The sequence below is a fragment of the Piliocolobus tephrosceles genome, chromosome 1 (genome assembly GCF_002776525.5).
Source record: "Piliocolobus tephrosceles isolate RC106 chromosome 1, ASM277652v3, whole genome shotgun sequence".
In the NCBI taxonomy this organism is placed as follows: domain Eukaryota; kingdom Metazoa; phylum Chordata; class Mammalia; order Primates; family Cercopithecidae; genus Piliocolobus; species Piliocolobus tephrosceles.
Window position 1 is genome coordinate 80,952,186 of NC_045434.1, and position 16,170 is coordinate 80,968,355.

The window sequence follows — 16,170 nt, forward strand, 5'->3', positions numbered from 1 at the left end:
ATTTACATAAAATATCCAGAATAGACAAATTTATATGGACAGAAAATAGATGATGGCCAGTAGTGGTTCATGCCTAAAATCTCAGTACTTTGAGAGTCCAAGGCAGGGGGCATGCTGCAGGCCAGGAGTTCGAGACCAACCTGGCTAACATAATGAGACCCTGTTTCTCCAAAAAAAAAAAAAACAAAAAACAAAAAACAAAGTAGATTAGTGGTTGCCTAAGGCTGGAGATGAGAAAAGTTAAAGGGAATGCTAACAGGCATGAGATTTTTTAAAGGTGATGAATTTTTTTTTTTGAGATAGGGTCTCACTCTGTTGCCCCAGCTGGAGTGTAGTGGCGCAATCTCCGCCCACTGCAACCTCTGCCTTCTGGCTTCAAGCGATTCTCCTGCCTCAGCCTCCTAAGTAACTGGGACTATAGGTGCATACCACCATGCCCGGCTAAATTTTGCATGTTTTTGGTAGAGACGAGGCTTCACTGTGTTGGCCAGGCTGGTCTCAAACTGGCTGCAAGTGATCCACTCACCTCAGCCTCCCAAAGTGCTGGGATTATAGGCATGAGCCACACCTGCCCCAGGTGATGCAAATATTCTAAGATTAGATTGTTGGGATGGCTGTAAATATATGTAAATATACCCCAAACCATTGAATGGTATACTTAAAATGGGTAAATTTTATGATATGCCACTTGTATCTCAGTAAAGCTTTTTAAAGAAATGAATCCTCAGACTAGCAACACTATAAATATATACAATGAAAATAATTACAAGATCAGACAGCCTTTATGAAATAGGTTTCTACTCATGATTCATTAAACAAATAAGAAGAATGATGCTTTTTGTTTGTTTGTTTTAAGACAGAATCTTGTTCTGTTGCCCAGGCTGGAGTGCAGTGGCACAATCTCAGCTCACTACAACCTTCTCTTCCCAGGTTCAAGCGATTCTTGTGCCTCAGCCTCCCAAGTAGCTGGGATTAGAGGTGTGTGCCACCATACCAGCTAATTTATTTATTTATTTATTTTTGTATTTTTACTACAGATGAGATTTTCCCATGTTAGCTAAGGTTGGTCTTTAACTCCTGGCCTCAAGTGATCTGCTCACCTTGGCCTCCCAAAGTGCTGGGATTACAGGCATGAGCCATTGCACCTAGCTGTAAACAAATAATTATTGAGCTCTACTACATACCATGGCATCTATCTTAGCCGAAGTTCTGGCTGGGCATAACCTGATTTTAAAAGGGAAGTACTGTGCCAAAGGACAAAACATACGGGGTTGACCATGGTACCAAGTCATTGTTCAATTACCTTCAAATGCATTCAACAATGACCCAAAGCATCCAGACTAGATGTGTAAGGAAACACGCCATTTAGCTTGGAACTTCAGTGGTAAATATCTTTGTACAATGACATAAATACCTTCTCTGTGAGCTATCCACTCTTTCATCTGATTATTATTATTATTTTCTTTTTTTGAGAAGGAGTCTTGCTCTGTTGCAAGGCTGGAGTGCAGTGGCGCGATCTTGGCTCACTGAAACCTCTACCTCCCGAGTTCAAGCTATTCTCCTGCCTCAGTCTCCCAAGTAGCTGGGACTACAGGCACGTGTCACCATATCCAGCTAATTTTTGTATTTTTAGTAGAGACGGGTTTCACCACGTTGGCCAGGATGGTCTCCATCTCTCGACCTTGTGATCTGCCCACCTCAGCCTCCCAAAGTGTTGGGATTACAGGCGTGAGCCACCGCACCCGGCCTTCATCTGATAATTATTAAGGGCTTAGAATGGACAGAGACTCTAACTAGAACCTACCTCTCACATATAAAAGTGCAGAATAGGCCAGGCGCGGTGGCTCAAGCCTGTAATCCCAGCACTTTGGGAGGCGGAGACGGGCGGATCACAAGGTCAGGAGATCGAGACCATCCTGGCTAACACCGTGAAACCCCGTCTCTACTAAAAAATACAAAAAACTAGCCGGGCGAGGTGGCGGGTGCCTGTAGTCCCAGCTACTCGGGAGGCTGAGGCAGGAGAATGGCGTAAACCCAGGAGGCGGAGCTTGCAGTGAGCTGAGATCCGGCCACTGCACTCCAGCCTGGGCGATAGAGCGAGACTCCGTCTCAAAAAAAATAAAAAAATAAATAAAAAAAATAAAAATAAAAGTGCAGAATAAATCCCTGCCCTGCAGAAGGTTGCACATCATAATCATAATTTACTTATTTCTTTTCTTTTTTTTTTTTTGAGACAGGGTCTTGCTCTGTCATCTAGGCTGGAGTGCAGTGGTGCAATCACAGCTCACTGCGGCCTCAAACTTCTGGTTTCAAGTGATCCTCCTGCCTCAGCTTCTGAAGTAGCTGGGATTACAGGTACACACCAGTGCATATGGCTAATTTTTATTTTAATTTTTTTTTTTTTGAGATGGAGTCATGCTCTATTGCTCAGGCTGGAGTACAGTGGCGTGATCTCGGCTCACTGCAACCCCCGCGAGTCTTCTGCCTCAGTCTCCCGAGTAGCTGGGACTACGGGCACACGCTGCTACCATGCCCGGCTAATTTTTATTTTTAGTAGAGATGGGGTTTCACAATGTTGGCCAGGCTGGTCTCGAACTCCTGATCTCATGATCTGCCTGCGTTGGCCTGCCAAAGTGTTGGGATTACAGGCGTGAGCCACTGCACCCGGCCTAATTTTTATTTTATTTTGTAGAGATGGGGTCTTGCTTTGTTGCCCAGGCTAATCTTGAACTCCTAATGTCAAGAGATCCTCTTGCCTCAGCCTTCCAAAGTGCTGGGATTACAGATGTGAGCTAACACACTCAGCCCTTATTTATTTTTCAACTGAGCCATGCATAGAAGGCAGAAATTCTTTCTGGATTGTATACTGCTACTAATAGAAAATAGATAATTATTGAGTAGAAGAGAAAGTACTAAGATACTTGGGTTTCATAATTGTGCAGGAATATCTTTTTTAAACAGCTAAATAATAGATTAAGGGGGAACAGGCAGTTTCCTAACTGAGAACATCCTTTACAGGAGTTGGTATGTGAAGAAGGGAATGTAAGATGTGCGTAGGAGAGACTAAGGCTAGGGTACAAGGAACTGCATTTCCTCTGGTTAAGCACAAGGCAGTTGCTTATTTCCAGAAGAGAATGCGGACTTTGATATAGCACACATTAGAAGAGGGCTAGGGCAGTGCCCGGTGGTTCACGCCTGTAATCCCAGCACATTTGGGAGGTTGAGGTGGGAGGATCACTTGAGACAGGAGTTTAAGACCAGCCTGGGTGACATAGTGAGACATCATCTCTACAAAAAAGACTTTTTTTTTTTTTTAAATTAGCTGGGTGTGGTGGTACGTGCCTGTAGTCCCAGCTGAGGTGGGACGATCTCCTGAGCCTAGGAGGTCGAGGCTGCAGGAGACCCTGTCTCAAAAATACAAATAAATAAATTAAATAAAAGAAGAGGTCTGTCCCAGTTCTTCGGAATAACCAAAGGTGGAATGGTGAGAGGACAGTATTTTCATTTACTTTCTAAGCATTAATACCTCAATAATTGGGAAAAAAGTTAAAGGCAAGAAGATGAAAAATAAGAAAAAAGAGGACATTTAGGATATCAGTCCAGGCGGGTTTAACATCCAAGTGCCAAGCACACAAATTAAACAAACAAACAAAAAGTCACATAGAAAGAATGAGAATGACATGGAACCTTTAAAAGAAAAAAAGCAATGTCTATAAATTATGAAGAAAAATAATTTTAAACTCAAAATTATATCCCAATTAGGTTACCAATCAAAATTACAGTGGAATAAAGATATTTTCAAATATAAAAGAACTATAGGGGATTGTCTCACATTTGGAAAAACAAATCAAATATACAAGCAGTCAAAAAAACCTACTTCCTACATAATCTTTCTTAGAAAAGCCACTGAAAGACAAGCGCCAGCAAAATGAGGGTGTGAGCAAGGTAGAAAAACTACACACAAAAAACCCATGAGATCAGAAACAAAGGGCAAACAAAGGAAAACAGTCAAGGAAATACTGAAATAACAGCTGTTTAGACCACAGGCCTAAAGCAACCACTCCAGATTAAAGCAGGAAGGTGGAAAGCTCTAGAGGGAGGGCTCCAGAAACAAACAAACAAACAAACAAATGGAACTGGTACATCATTTGAATAAATAATATCGCTGTATAAAATATGTGATGTAACAGCTGTATAAAATATGTGATGAACAGTAACAGAAAACAAAGCAAAAGAAAAGAACGAGGGCCACTGAATCCAAGAACAAGAGTTATATGAGAAAGGAAACCTAATCAGTGTCATGCTTGGGTCAGCAGAGAGAAAGATTCACACAGCCATAGTAATGTAAACACTAGTGACTTAACCAAGAGTTGTGATCAAACTATATTACAATACTGGGAGGATAGGGGAGAGGACAGATGATGTGGCAGTGATGGTGGGAGTGGAGGGTATGGAGAAAGGGTGAACGTAAGATAACTAAATCTTCATCTACCTTAAAATGAGGTTAATGGGCAGTGTTTAAAATTGATAAGAAATAGCTATATTAGCATATTTGAAAATATGAAAAAAACAGCTCAAGTGGTTGCCTCTCAGGGGATTAGAAGGGATGGGACAGAAAACTACAGTTTTTGTTATAAGCTTTTCCTGACATTTGATTTGAAAATGGGGTCCCTCCCTCTATATGTGAAAATCACAACTGAAGATGAGATTTGGGTGGGGACACAGAACCAAACCATATCACTCATCAAGGTTCAACTTTTGCACACGTGTAGTTTCCTCGTAGGGCTGTTGTGAGGTTTAACATGGTAAACCATCCAACAGAGGGCCTGGCATGTAGTAGGTCCTCCAAAAACCTAGTTGTTATTACTGGTGATTGTTTTAAATAATAGGGACTTGTAAAGAAAATGAAATAAAACTTATTTTCATCTCCTTGAACAGACATTTTAGAACTGAAAATAGACTAACTTTTATCTAAGTGTCCCCTATCTCAGAAGTGGCAAAACCTTTTACCCAGTATAGATAAAACAATCTAACAATAAGAATAGCCCTTATTTATTTTCTTTCTCTTTTTTTATTTTTTTGAGACAGAGTCTCGCTCTGTCACCCGGGCTGGAGTGCAGTGGCCAGATCTCAGCTCACTGCAAGCTCTGCCCTCCCGGGTTCACGCCATTCTCCTGCCTCAGCCTCCCGAGTAGCTGGGACTACAGGCGCCGCCACCTCACCTGGCTAGTTTTTTGTATTTTTAGTAGAGACGGGGTTTCACCGTGTTAGCCAGGATGGTCTCGATCTCCTGACTTTGTGATCCGCCCGTCTCGGCCTCCCAAAGTGCTGGGATTACAGGCTTGAGCCACCGCGCCCGGCCTATTTTCTTTCTCTTATCTCACATCTACTTCCAGAAAATCCTATTGGTTTTACTTTCAAAATATGTCTCAAATTTTACCACTTCTTACTTTCTCCCATTAAGCTCACACAAATTCTCCATGGACTGACTGTAGATCTTCTGGTTCAGAGTATCTTTTGTGTCAAGGACTTCTTTGGAATACAGAAAGTTTATGGATTGCTTCTTAAACGTTTTTCAATGTATAAAGTAAAATATATCAGAAAGATTACAAGGAAGTCAAGGGTATTAAAAGCTACCAAATTGTTAGGAAAACTGCTCATTACCCTCCAATAGCTCCCCATCACATCAGAATAAAATCCACACCCCTTACTGTGGCTTAAAAGGCCCCTTGCACCTCTCTATCACTGTCCCCCTTACTCATTTTTCTTTAGGTACACAGGACTTCTTGCTGGTTTTCCAACATGCCAAGCTTATTTTCCTCTCAGGGCCTGTGTACCATTTGTTCTCTATCTGGAATACCCTCATCTCCCAGATTTCTGCATGGCTTGGTTCACATCCTTTGGGTTCATGTACACATGCCATTTTCTGAAGAAGTCTTCCTAGGCAACAGCACCTAAATTAGCCTCCCCTCCCTAACCACTAGTCACTCTCTATCCTCTCACCCTGTTTCTCTTTTCTTTTTTTTTTGAGACAGAGGCTCGCTCTGTCGCCGAGGCTGGAGTGCGAAGGCACGATCTCAGCTCACTACAACCTCCACCTCCTGGATTTTCAAGAGATTCTCCTGCCACGGCCTCCCAAGTAGCTGGGATTACTGGTGCCCACTACCACACCCAGCTAATTTTTGTATTTGTAGTAGAGACAGTATTTCATGATGTTGGTCAGGCTGGTCTTGAACTCCTGACCCCAGGTGATCCATCCTCCTTGGCCTCCCAAAGCGCTGGGATTACAGGCGTGAGCCACTGCGCCCAGCCTCATTTTATTTATTTATTACTCCCACTCCACCCCACCCTGTTCCCCAGCTCCAAAGCAGAATATATGCCGGCAACGAATTTTGTGATTTTTCATCTTTGAATTCCCAAAGCTCAGCAGGTCGAGGTACACAATAAAAACTCAGTAATTATTTGGTGAATGAAAGAGCAAATCTCCTTACAGATTGAAGAAAATTGTATTAATATGACTGATCCACAAAACCAAACCTTAAGATGACTAAACAACTTGCACAATAAAGGGAGAATGCGTTAAAAAGAGAAATATAGGTACTAAGGATTAAAGCTGACCACAAATATATATATAATAATTATTTAATTTAATTAATCAATTTATTTATTTGTTTATTTTTGAGACGGAGTCTTGCTCTTGTTGCCCAGGCTGGAGTGCAGTGGCACAATCTCAGCTCACTGCAACCTCTGCCTCCCAGGTTCAAGCTATTCTCCTGCCTCAGCCTCCTGCGTAGCTGGGATTACAGGTGCCTGCCATCACGCCCAGCTAATTTTTGTACTTTTAATAAAGACAGGGTTTCATCATGTTGGCCAGGCTGGTCTCGAACTCCTGACCTCAGGTGATCCTCCTGCCTCAGCATCTCAAAGTGCTGGGATTACAGGTGTGAGCCACCGCACCCAGCCTACGGCAAATATATTTACACTTCCATTTTCTCTCCTTTTTGAAGCTGGGCCTTTCTGTCAGTACCCTGAACAATAGAGTTTACCTAGTCTGGACTTTGCCTTTAAGAAGAACGGTAGCTTCCATTTTCAATGCTTAGAATCTGCCTACCATGTAAGAAGTGCAAGCACCCTGAGAGAAGCATGCTACTGGAAGCCCAAGCCACATGAAGAGGCATTAAAAGATGATAATTGGGGCCGGGTATGGTGGCTCACATCTGTAATTCCAGCACCTTGGGAGGCTGAGGCAGGCGGATCACCTGAGGTCGGGAGTTCAAGACCAGCCTGACCAACATGGTGAAACCCCATCTCTACTAAAAAATACAAAATTAGCTGGGGGTGGTGTGCATGCCTGTAATCCCAGCTACTCGGGAGGCTGAGGCAGGAGAATCACTTGAGCCTAGGAGGGAGAGGTTGCAGTGAGCCAAGATCACACCACTGCACTCCAGTCTGGGCGACAGAGTGAGACTCCGCCTCAAAACAAACAAACCCCAAAAAGAAGATAATTATTTGGGGGCTCGGTTGGGAGAGAGACCAAGGATTGTGAAGACATTGTGAGTAAAGAGGCCACTGTGGAAATGGATTCTCTGGTCCAGCCACTCCAGCTGATAGCATGTGGATCCAGAATGAACTATCCAGACAAGCCCATCCCAAATTCCTGACCTAAAAATTATGAGCCAAGCAAAAATGGTGATTTTTTTTTTTTTTAAGACGGAGTCTCACTCTGTTGTCCAGGCTGGAATGCAGTGGTGCGATCTGGGCTCACTGCAACCTCCGCCTCCTGGGTTCATGTGATTCTCCTGCCTCAGCCTCCTGAGTAGCTGGGATTGCAGGTGCCCACCACCACACCCAATTAATTTTTATATTTTTAGTAGGGATGGAGTTTCACCATGTTGAGCAGGCTGGTCTTGAACTCTTTACCTCAAGTGATCCTTGGCTTCCCACAGTGCTGAGATTACAGGTGTGAGTCACTGCACCCAGCCACAAATGGTGATTTTAAAGCACTAAGCTTTACAGTAGTTTGTTATGCAGCAACAGCTAACCAGAACATCAAACAAGGGGGGAATTCTTTTTTTTTTTGAGACGGAGTCTCGCTCTGTCGCCCGGGCTGGAGTGCAGTGGCCGGATCTCAGCTCACTGCAAGCTCTGCCTCCTGGGTTTATGCCATTCTTCCGCCTCAGCCTCCCGAGTAGCTGGGACTACAGGCGCCCGCCACCTCGCTCGGCTAGTTTTTTTTTTTTTTGTATTTTTTAGTAGAGACGGGGTTTCACCGTGTTAGCCAAGATGGTCTCGATCTCCTGACCTCGTGATCCACCCGTCTCGGCCTCCCAAGTGCTGGGATTACAGGCTTGAGCCACCGCGCCCGGCCGGGGGGAATTCTTAAAGCTAAGCAGACAAGAAGTTATAAGCAATCAAAACAATGTCACATGATAGTATACAATGGAGCAGAACTGCCAAATAAGCATGAAAACAAGTGAAGAAGATCTAGAACATTTATTATTCCTATTATTAGTTTTTGAGACAGAGTCTTGCTTTGTTGCTCAGGCTGGAGTGCAGTGGTGCAATCTTGGCTCACAGGAACCTTCGCCTCCTGGGTTCAAGCAATTCTCCTGCCTCAGCCTCAGCCTCCCAAGTAGCTGGGACTACAGGCACATGCCACCATGCCCAACTAATTTTTTCGTATTTTTAGTAGAGATGGGGTTTCACCGTGTTAGCTGATAGTCTCAATCTCCTGACCTTATGATCTGCTGGCCTCGGCCTCCCAAAGTGTTGGGATTACAGGCATGAGCCACTGTGTCCAGCCAGGTCATTTATTTTTAAATGTAGGTCATTAATGCAACAGATTTGTTAAAGGGGAAAAAAGAATGGAAAAGTTTTAGGGGAAAACAATATACACACATAGGGAAAAAAACAAGACACTGGCACCACATTATGATTCATCTGCCATTCTTAACACAGGTTTTAAAATAAACAGGCCAGGCGCAGTGGCTCATGCCTGTAATCCCAGCACTTTGGGAGGCCGAGGCAGGCGGATCACCTGCGGTCAGAAGTTTGAGACCAGCCTGGTCAGCATGGTGAAACCCTGTCTCTACTAAAAATACAAAAATTAGCTGGGCGTGGAGGCACGTGCCTGTAGTCCCAGCTACTTGGGAGGCTGAGGCAGAAGAAACCTTTGAACCCGGGAGGCAGAGGTTGCAGTGAGCTGAGATCACGCCACTGCACTCTAGCCTGGGCAGCAGACCAAGACTCTGTCTCAAAATAAATAAATAAATAATAAAATAAAATAAAATAAAATAAACAAACTTAAAATATGGTGAGGGCTGTTAACGATAGAATATGTTATCACAGGAAACGAAAGACTGATGCTGTGGTTTGAACGTATTCCCCAAAGTTCACGTGCTGGAAACTTAATCCCCAATAAAACAGTGTTGAGAGGTGGGGCCTTTAAAAAGTGATGAGGTCATGAGGGCTCTGCCTCATGAATAATGCTCGTTCCAAGGGAGTGGGTAAGTTATTGCAGGAGTGGACTCTTGATCAAAGGATATGTTTAGCCACTCTCTCTATTTTTTAAATAATAGAGACAAGGTCTCACTATGTTGCCCAGGCTGGTCTTAAACTCCCAAGCTCAAGCAATCCTCCTGTCTCGACCTCGTAAAGTGCTAGGATTATAGGCATAAGCCACCATACCCAGCTTGGCCACTTTCTTTCTTTTTTTTAATGTCTAATCATTTATTAACTATGTTTCTGTATGATGTTATTAATACACTGCATACATGACAAGCCATACATCAAAACCAGACAGTACAATTAAATAAAGTAACAGATAATAATTTTAGCATTTTCTTGTCTCACCACCAACAGATATTAAGCCCATCCTTACTAATTTATGCCCCTCACTTTAAAAAGGATGATCATACACCAGAAAAAACTAGATCAATGTATTTCTTCAAAGAGGCTTTTTTGAGAAACACGGCCCTCATTTCCCACTCCCCAGGAAACCCTCCTCTCTGCTTCTCTCTTCTCCAGGTTTCCTCCAATGAAACCAATCTTTTGCTATACAAAATGCTTTTTGGTAGGCTGAGAAAACAGTCAGTTGTTCAGCTCAGGCAGTTGAGATAAATGTCCAAAGATAGGGTAAAATTAATTAAACTTTATTTGTCCACCCTTATTCATGGGACCATGGTTTCTTCCTGTCCAGGCCACTTTCCTTTTGCTCTCTCATGCATGCTCTTGTGCTCTTCCACCCTTTCACCTTGGGATGATGCAGCAAGAGGGCCGTTGACAGATGTAGGCCACTCAATTTTGACCTTCCCAGCTTCCTGAACTAGAAGAACTGAATCTCTTTTCTTTTTAACACTAATTACCCAGTTTCAGGTATTCTGTTATAGCAACACAAAACAGACTAAGACAAGCATCATCTTGAAATATGTGAGAAAAGATCTGTATCTTCTTATGAAAGGGAAGATGTGATTCTGTTCAACTGAGGGACTTTCTTCTAGGAAGACTCTGTGATTTTATGACCTAATGACTGTTCCCACTATGACCTAATGACTGTTCCCACTACTATTACCAAACTGCTTATGAACATGATAATAATTACTAAATAGCTACCTGCTCTTTACTACCACTGTGGTAGATATATTACCAACATCATTTAACCTTTGCGACAATCCTGCCAATTAAGTATTATCATCCTCATTTTAAAAGTGCCAAAATGATGGTCAGCAAGATGAAGTAATATAGTCCCAAGGTTACTATGGTATAATACAGAATATAATTGGTCTTTGCCCACCATTCCTGGCATAGACCTTCAAAAATCCTTGCAATTTCCTGAGTGCCAGGAATATCTTTGTTGAGCTAACATGGTGACGCATAGTGGCCCCACAGATAGCTTCAGGCAGGGGACTGATCACCAGAAAGATCAAGCATGTGATTAGAGTTGTAACTCTGAGCCAACTTCTGCACTTCTGTAGTCTTGAGCCCTTTTCTGAATCTCTCAAAGAATGCTTAACCTTGAAAACAATTTTCAGTAATCATTAAGGGCAGATATGAGGGCATGGCTCCAGCATAAAACCTTAAAAATCTATCTTTAACTTCTAGTAGAGTGAAGAGTATGGTTTTTGTTTCCTATAAGCTAGCGAGAAACCATAAAACACAAATTCTGAAAATACTTTTGTGGTCAAAAGTGTATGCTGGTCGGGTGCGGCTCATGTCTGTAATCCCAGCACTTTGGGAGGCCGAGGTGGGCGGATCACCTGAGGTTCAGGAGTTCAAGACCAGCCTGGCCAACATGGCGAAAACCCATCTCTACTAAAAATACAAAAAATAGCTGGGCATGGTGGCAGCACCGGTAATCCCAGCTACTCAGGAGGCTGAGGCAGGAGAATCACTTGAATCCAGGAGGCAGAGGTTGCAGTGGGCCAAGGTCATGTCACTGCGTGCCAGCCTGGGTGACAAAGTGAGATTCCGTCTCAAAAAAAAAAAAAGAAAAGAGTGTATGCTGCAACTGTTCTCAGCCAAAAAGAGCTTTCTAAGCACCAACACAGAAAAGCAATCTCATGGGATCCAAGCAATAATACTATGCTTTTTACTACAGCTTATGCAAAAGCTTTCTAAGCCTTTATTTCAACTATGAAGTTTCCTTTCACAGAACCAAAAAGGGATTGTCCAAATTTAATCTTCCTTTCCTAGGATGCGTGTGAATTATATTGTTTATAAATGCTACAAGTTTTTACTTTTATTTATTTATTTTTTTTTTTTTGAGACGGAGTCTTGCTCTGTCGCCCAGGCTGGAGTGCAGTGGCCAGATCTCAGCTCACTGCAAGCTCCACCCCCCGGGTTTACACCATTCTCCTGCCTCAGCCTCCCAAGTAGCTGGGACTACAGGCGCCCGCCACCTCGCCCGGCTCGTTTTTTGTATTTTTTAGTAGAGACGGGGTTTCACCGTATTAGCCAGGATGGTCTCGATCTCCTGACCTCGTGATCCACCCGTCTCGGCCTCCCAAAGTGCTGGGATTACAGGCTTGAGCCACCGTACTTTTATTTTTAATTATCTGAATCTCTTCTATGGAAATGCTGTAAGTTTTTAGATTCATCTGTGTTACAATATTTTTATTTCTTACCTGGCCTATTAGTGGCTGCCATAATAAAAACCTGCTGGCGTGCTTCCAGACCATCCATCTCTGTAAGTAGCTGATTCACCACTCGGACACTTGCCCCTGTCTAAAAAGACATAAATCTGGTTCCATCAGCTCTCAATATAAAGGAAAAAAGAAAAAAACATTTTCTTCCCCATGAAAATAATACATTTCCCCATGCAAAAGAGATAACAATGATCATTTTCCAAGGAGCCACTATATACACACACTGTGCAAAATGTGTCCTCATCAGTGGACCTCCCCAGCAATCCTATTATTATCCACAGTCTAAATGAGGAAAGTGAGGCTTAGAGGGGTTATTTGTCCAAGTTCTCATCACTAGATAAAGGAAGAGATGAGACTCAATCTCAGGCTGAATGGATCCCAAGGTCTGATGTTTCTGAGTTACTCAAACATCTAACCATCACAATACACTTCCCTTGGGGCAAATCTACAGCTAGCTTTTGTTTCTTTGGTAGAGATGGGTCTTGCTATGCTGTCCATGCTAGCCTTGAACTCCTGGCCTCAAGCAATCCTCTTGCCTCAGCCTCCCAAAGTGCTGGGATTATAGGTGTGAGAGCTGCACCCCACCCAGACTAAGCTTTTTTTTTGAGATGAAGTTTCGCTCTTGTTGCCCAGACTGGAGTGCAATGGTGTGATCTCGGCTCACTGCAACCTCCGTCTCGTGGGTTCAAGCAATTCTCCTGCCTCAGCCTCCCAAAGCGCTGGGATTATAGGAGTGAGCCACCACGCCCAGCCCTAGACTAAGCTTTTGAACCCCAAATTTCCCAGTATATCAGGTATTTTAGATCTCATTTTATTTTTAAAGTCAGTCAAATTTAACAGTGGGAGGTTGTATACCAGCTTTGGTGAGACTAATTTTTTTTTTGAGGCGGGGTTTTACTCTGTAGCCAAGGCTAGAGTGTAGTGGTGTTATCTCAGCTCACTGCGGCCTTCCCCTCCTGGGCTCAAGTAACCCTCCCACCTGAGCCTCCCAAGTAGCTGGTACTACTGGTGTGTGCCACCACGCCTAGCTAATTTTTGTATTTTTTTCTAGAGATCCTCTTCAGGCTAGTCTCGAACTCCTGAGCTCAACCGATCCTTCCATCTCGGCCTCCCAAAGTGCTGGGATTACAGGCTTGTGCCACTGCACCTGGATGACACTAATGTTAATAAATTCTGATAACCCACCACCATCAGACCAGCCAGGTGTTCCAGATCTTTTTAGTGCAACACATACAGGAGTATCTGGGACACTGATGAGGTATTTTCTCTTTTCCTTGAAGCAAATAATACAAAGTACAGTTACCTCAGCAATATCTAGATGAAAGGAAACATCCAGGGAGTTGGTATAAATTCAGGGAGAGGGATAAATCACTTAGATACAGAAACAACAAAAAAGTTTTAAATGAAGGAAATGAGAAAAGTGGTGCTGTGTTTTTGGTCATTAATTGCTTTTCTTCACCATAAATTTTACGTACAGAGGTGGTAATGGGCTTACCTCATTTCTTTCTTTTCTTTTCTTTTATTTTTTTTTGAGACAGGGGTCTTGCTCTGTCGCCCAGGCTGGAAGTGCAGTGGTGGGCTCTCAGCTCACTGCAACCTCTACCTTCCGGGCTCAAGCAATCCTCCTACCTCAGCCTCCCGAGTGGCTGGGACTACAGGTATGCACCACCACACCTGGCTAATTTTTCTTTTTTGTGTAGAGTCAGGATTTCACCATGTTGCCCATGCTGGTCTTGAACTCCCGGACTCAAGCAATCTGCCTGCCTTGGCCACCCAAACTGCTGGGATTACAGGTATAAGCTACCATGCCCAGCTTACCCCACTGATTTCTCTAGCAAAAAAAATTTGGTGCTCCTTATTATCACTCCTGCGGAACATATCACTAACAGAATCATAATCCATACTCAAAAATATAAGGAAGTAAAGGGTAAAAAATATTGTTCTACATAAGCAAGACGAGAGTCAATACAAGAATGACCGATAGATTTTTCTGTATTAAAGCCATAATATTCTGGCCGGGCATGGTGACTCACACCTGTAATCCTAGCACTTTGGGAGGCCGACGCGAGTGGATCACCTGAGGTCAGGAGTTCGAGACCAGCCTGGCCAACATGGTAAAACCCGTCTCTACTAAAAATGCAAAATTAGCCAGGTGTGGTAGCACACATCTGTAGTCCCAGTTACCTGGGAGACGGAGACAGGAGAATCACTTGACCCTGGGAGGCGGAGGCTGCAGTGAGCTGAGATTACGCCACTGTACTCCAGCCTGGGTGACAGAGCAAGACTATCTCAAAAACAAACAAACAAACAAACAAACAAACAAACAAACCACAAGAAAAGAAACCCATATATATCAGAGTATAGAAATGTATGGCAGTAGGCTGGGTGTGGTGGCTCATGCCTCTAATACCAATACACTGGGAGGCCAAGGCTGGTGGATCACTTGAGACCAGGTGTTCGAGACCAGCCCAGCCATCATGGTGAAACCCCACCTCTACTGAAAATACGAATATTAGTCAGGCATGGTAGCAGGCGCCTGTAATCCCAGTTACTCGGGAGGTTGAGTCAGGAAAATCGCTTGAACCCGGGAGGCAGAGGTTGCAGTGAGCTGAGATAGCGCCATTGCACTCCAGCCTCCAGCCTGGGTGATAGAGCAAGACTCTTTCTCAAAAAAAAAAAAGAAAAAAAAAAAAAAAAAAGGAAAGGAAAGGAAAGGGAAAGGGAAAGGAAAGCACCTGTAATCCCAGTCACTCGGGAGGTTGAGTCAGGAAAATCACTTGAACCTGGGAGGCAGAGGTTGTAGTGAGCTGACATAGCGCCATTGCACTCCAGCCTCCAGCCTGGGTGATAGAGCAAGACTCTTTCTCAAAAAAAAAAAAAAAAAGGAAAGGAAAGGGAAAGGGAAAGGAAAGGAAAAGAAAGAAATGCATGGCAGTAGACATCCAAGAAACAAATAACGCCGCTCTGCCTATGGAGCAGCCATTCTTCATTCTTTAAAAAAAAAAGAGAGATAAACCAGAAGTCAGACATGTACTTCATACAGCTACAGACTTCTTTGAGGGCAACAGTTGACAATGAACCTCTCCAAATTTAGATTTACCAGCTGACAGTAGAGAGCTGCAAACCAACTGAAGGGGCTGTGGACAGATGAAGGGTTTATTCATAGCAGAAGAGATGGGAATAAAAAGGAAAAGAATAAAATCCAGAGCATGCCGTGCCCTAACCAGCTGGAGATATCAAAGTACTGTGTTTTGCTCCATAGCCCACAATAGACTTTGAAATATGACTGGGGAACCTGGGAAGGATCTCTGCCTCAGTCATTGACATCAATATCAAAGATAAGCCTGTAATAAGAATTTTTTATGACGGTATCAATGACTACTGGATGAAGAAACAAAACTGCTAAAATGTGAGTTGCATTTATTTATTTATTTGTATCAGTCAGCTTTTTTGTGACTTTTGAATGTTTTTGGAGATTTTTAGCAAAATGAGGCATATAATGTTTTATGACCCAAGACACACACACACACACACACACACACACACACTTATTGAAAATAAATCACAAAAGATTTCCTAGGTTTCAGAAATAATGGGAAAACCCCGTCTACTAAAAACTACAAAAATTAGCCAAGTGCAGTGGCAGGCGCTTGTAATCCCAGCTACTCAGGAGGCTGAGGCAGGAGAATCGCTCGAACCTGGGTGGCAGAGGTTGCAGTGAGCCGAGATCGCACCATTGCACTCCAGCCTGGGTGACAGAGTGAGTCTCCATTTCAACAACAACAACAACAAAAGAAATGTAACCATTCCCTCAGTCACCTTACAAGAAATGTACCTGTGGCCAGGCGTGGTGGCTCAACCCTGTAATCCCAGTACTTTGGGAGGCCGAGGCGGAGGGATCACCTGAGGTCAGGATTTCAAGACCACCAGTCTGACCAACATGGGGAAACCCTGTCTCTACTAAAAATACAAAAATGAGCCAGGCATGGTGGCGGGTGCCTGTAATCTCAGCTACTCAGAAGGCTGA

The 16,170-nt window shown here is 43.4% G+C and overlaps 1 protein-coding gene across 4 annotated transcripts in view; it reads right to left on the reverse strand.

The window, feature by feature from the left end:
- NVL (nuclear VCP like) overlaps positions 1-16,170 on the reverse strand; it is a 107,483-nt gene that overhangs the window by 28,137 nt on the left and 63,176 nt on the right. For all 4 annotated transcript variants that reach the window (XR_002729900.2, XR_002729901.2, XM_023203661.2 and 1 more), the window contains exon 18: positions 12,123-12,222. Coding sequence is in view for 2 of the 4 variants with exons in the window: in XM_023203661.2 (XP_023059429.1) it covers positions 12,123-12,222 (100 nt within the window). In the remaining 2 variants the exon portion in view is untranslated. The remainder of the gene's footprint in view (positions 1-12,122; positions 12,223-16,170) is intronic.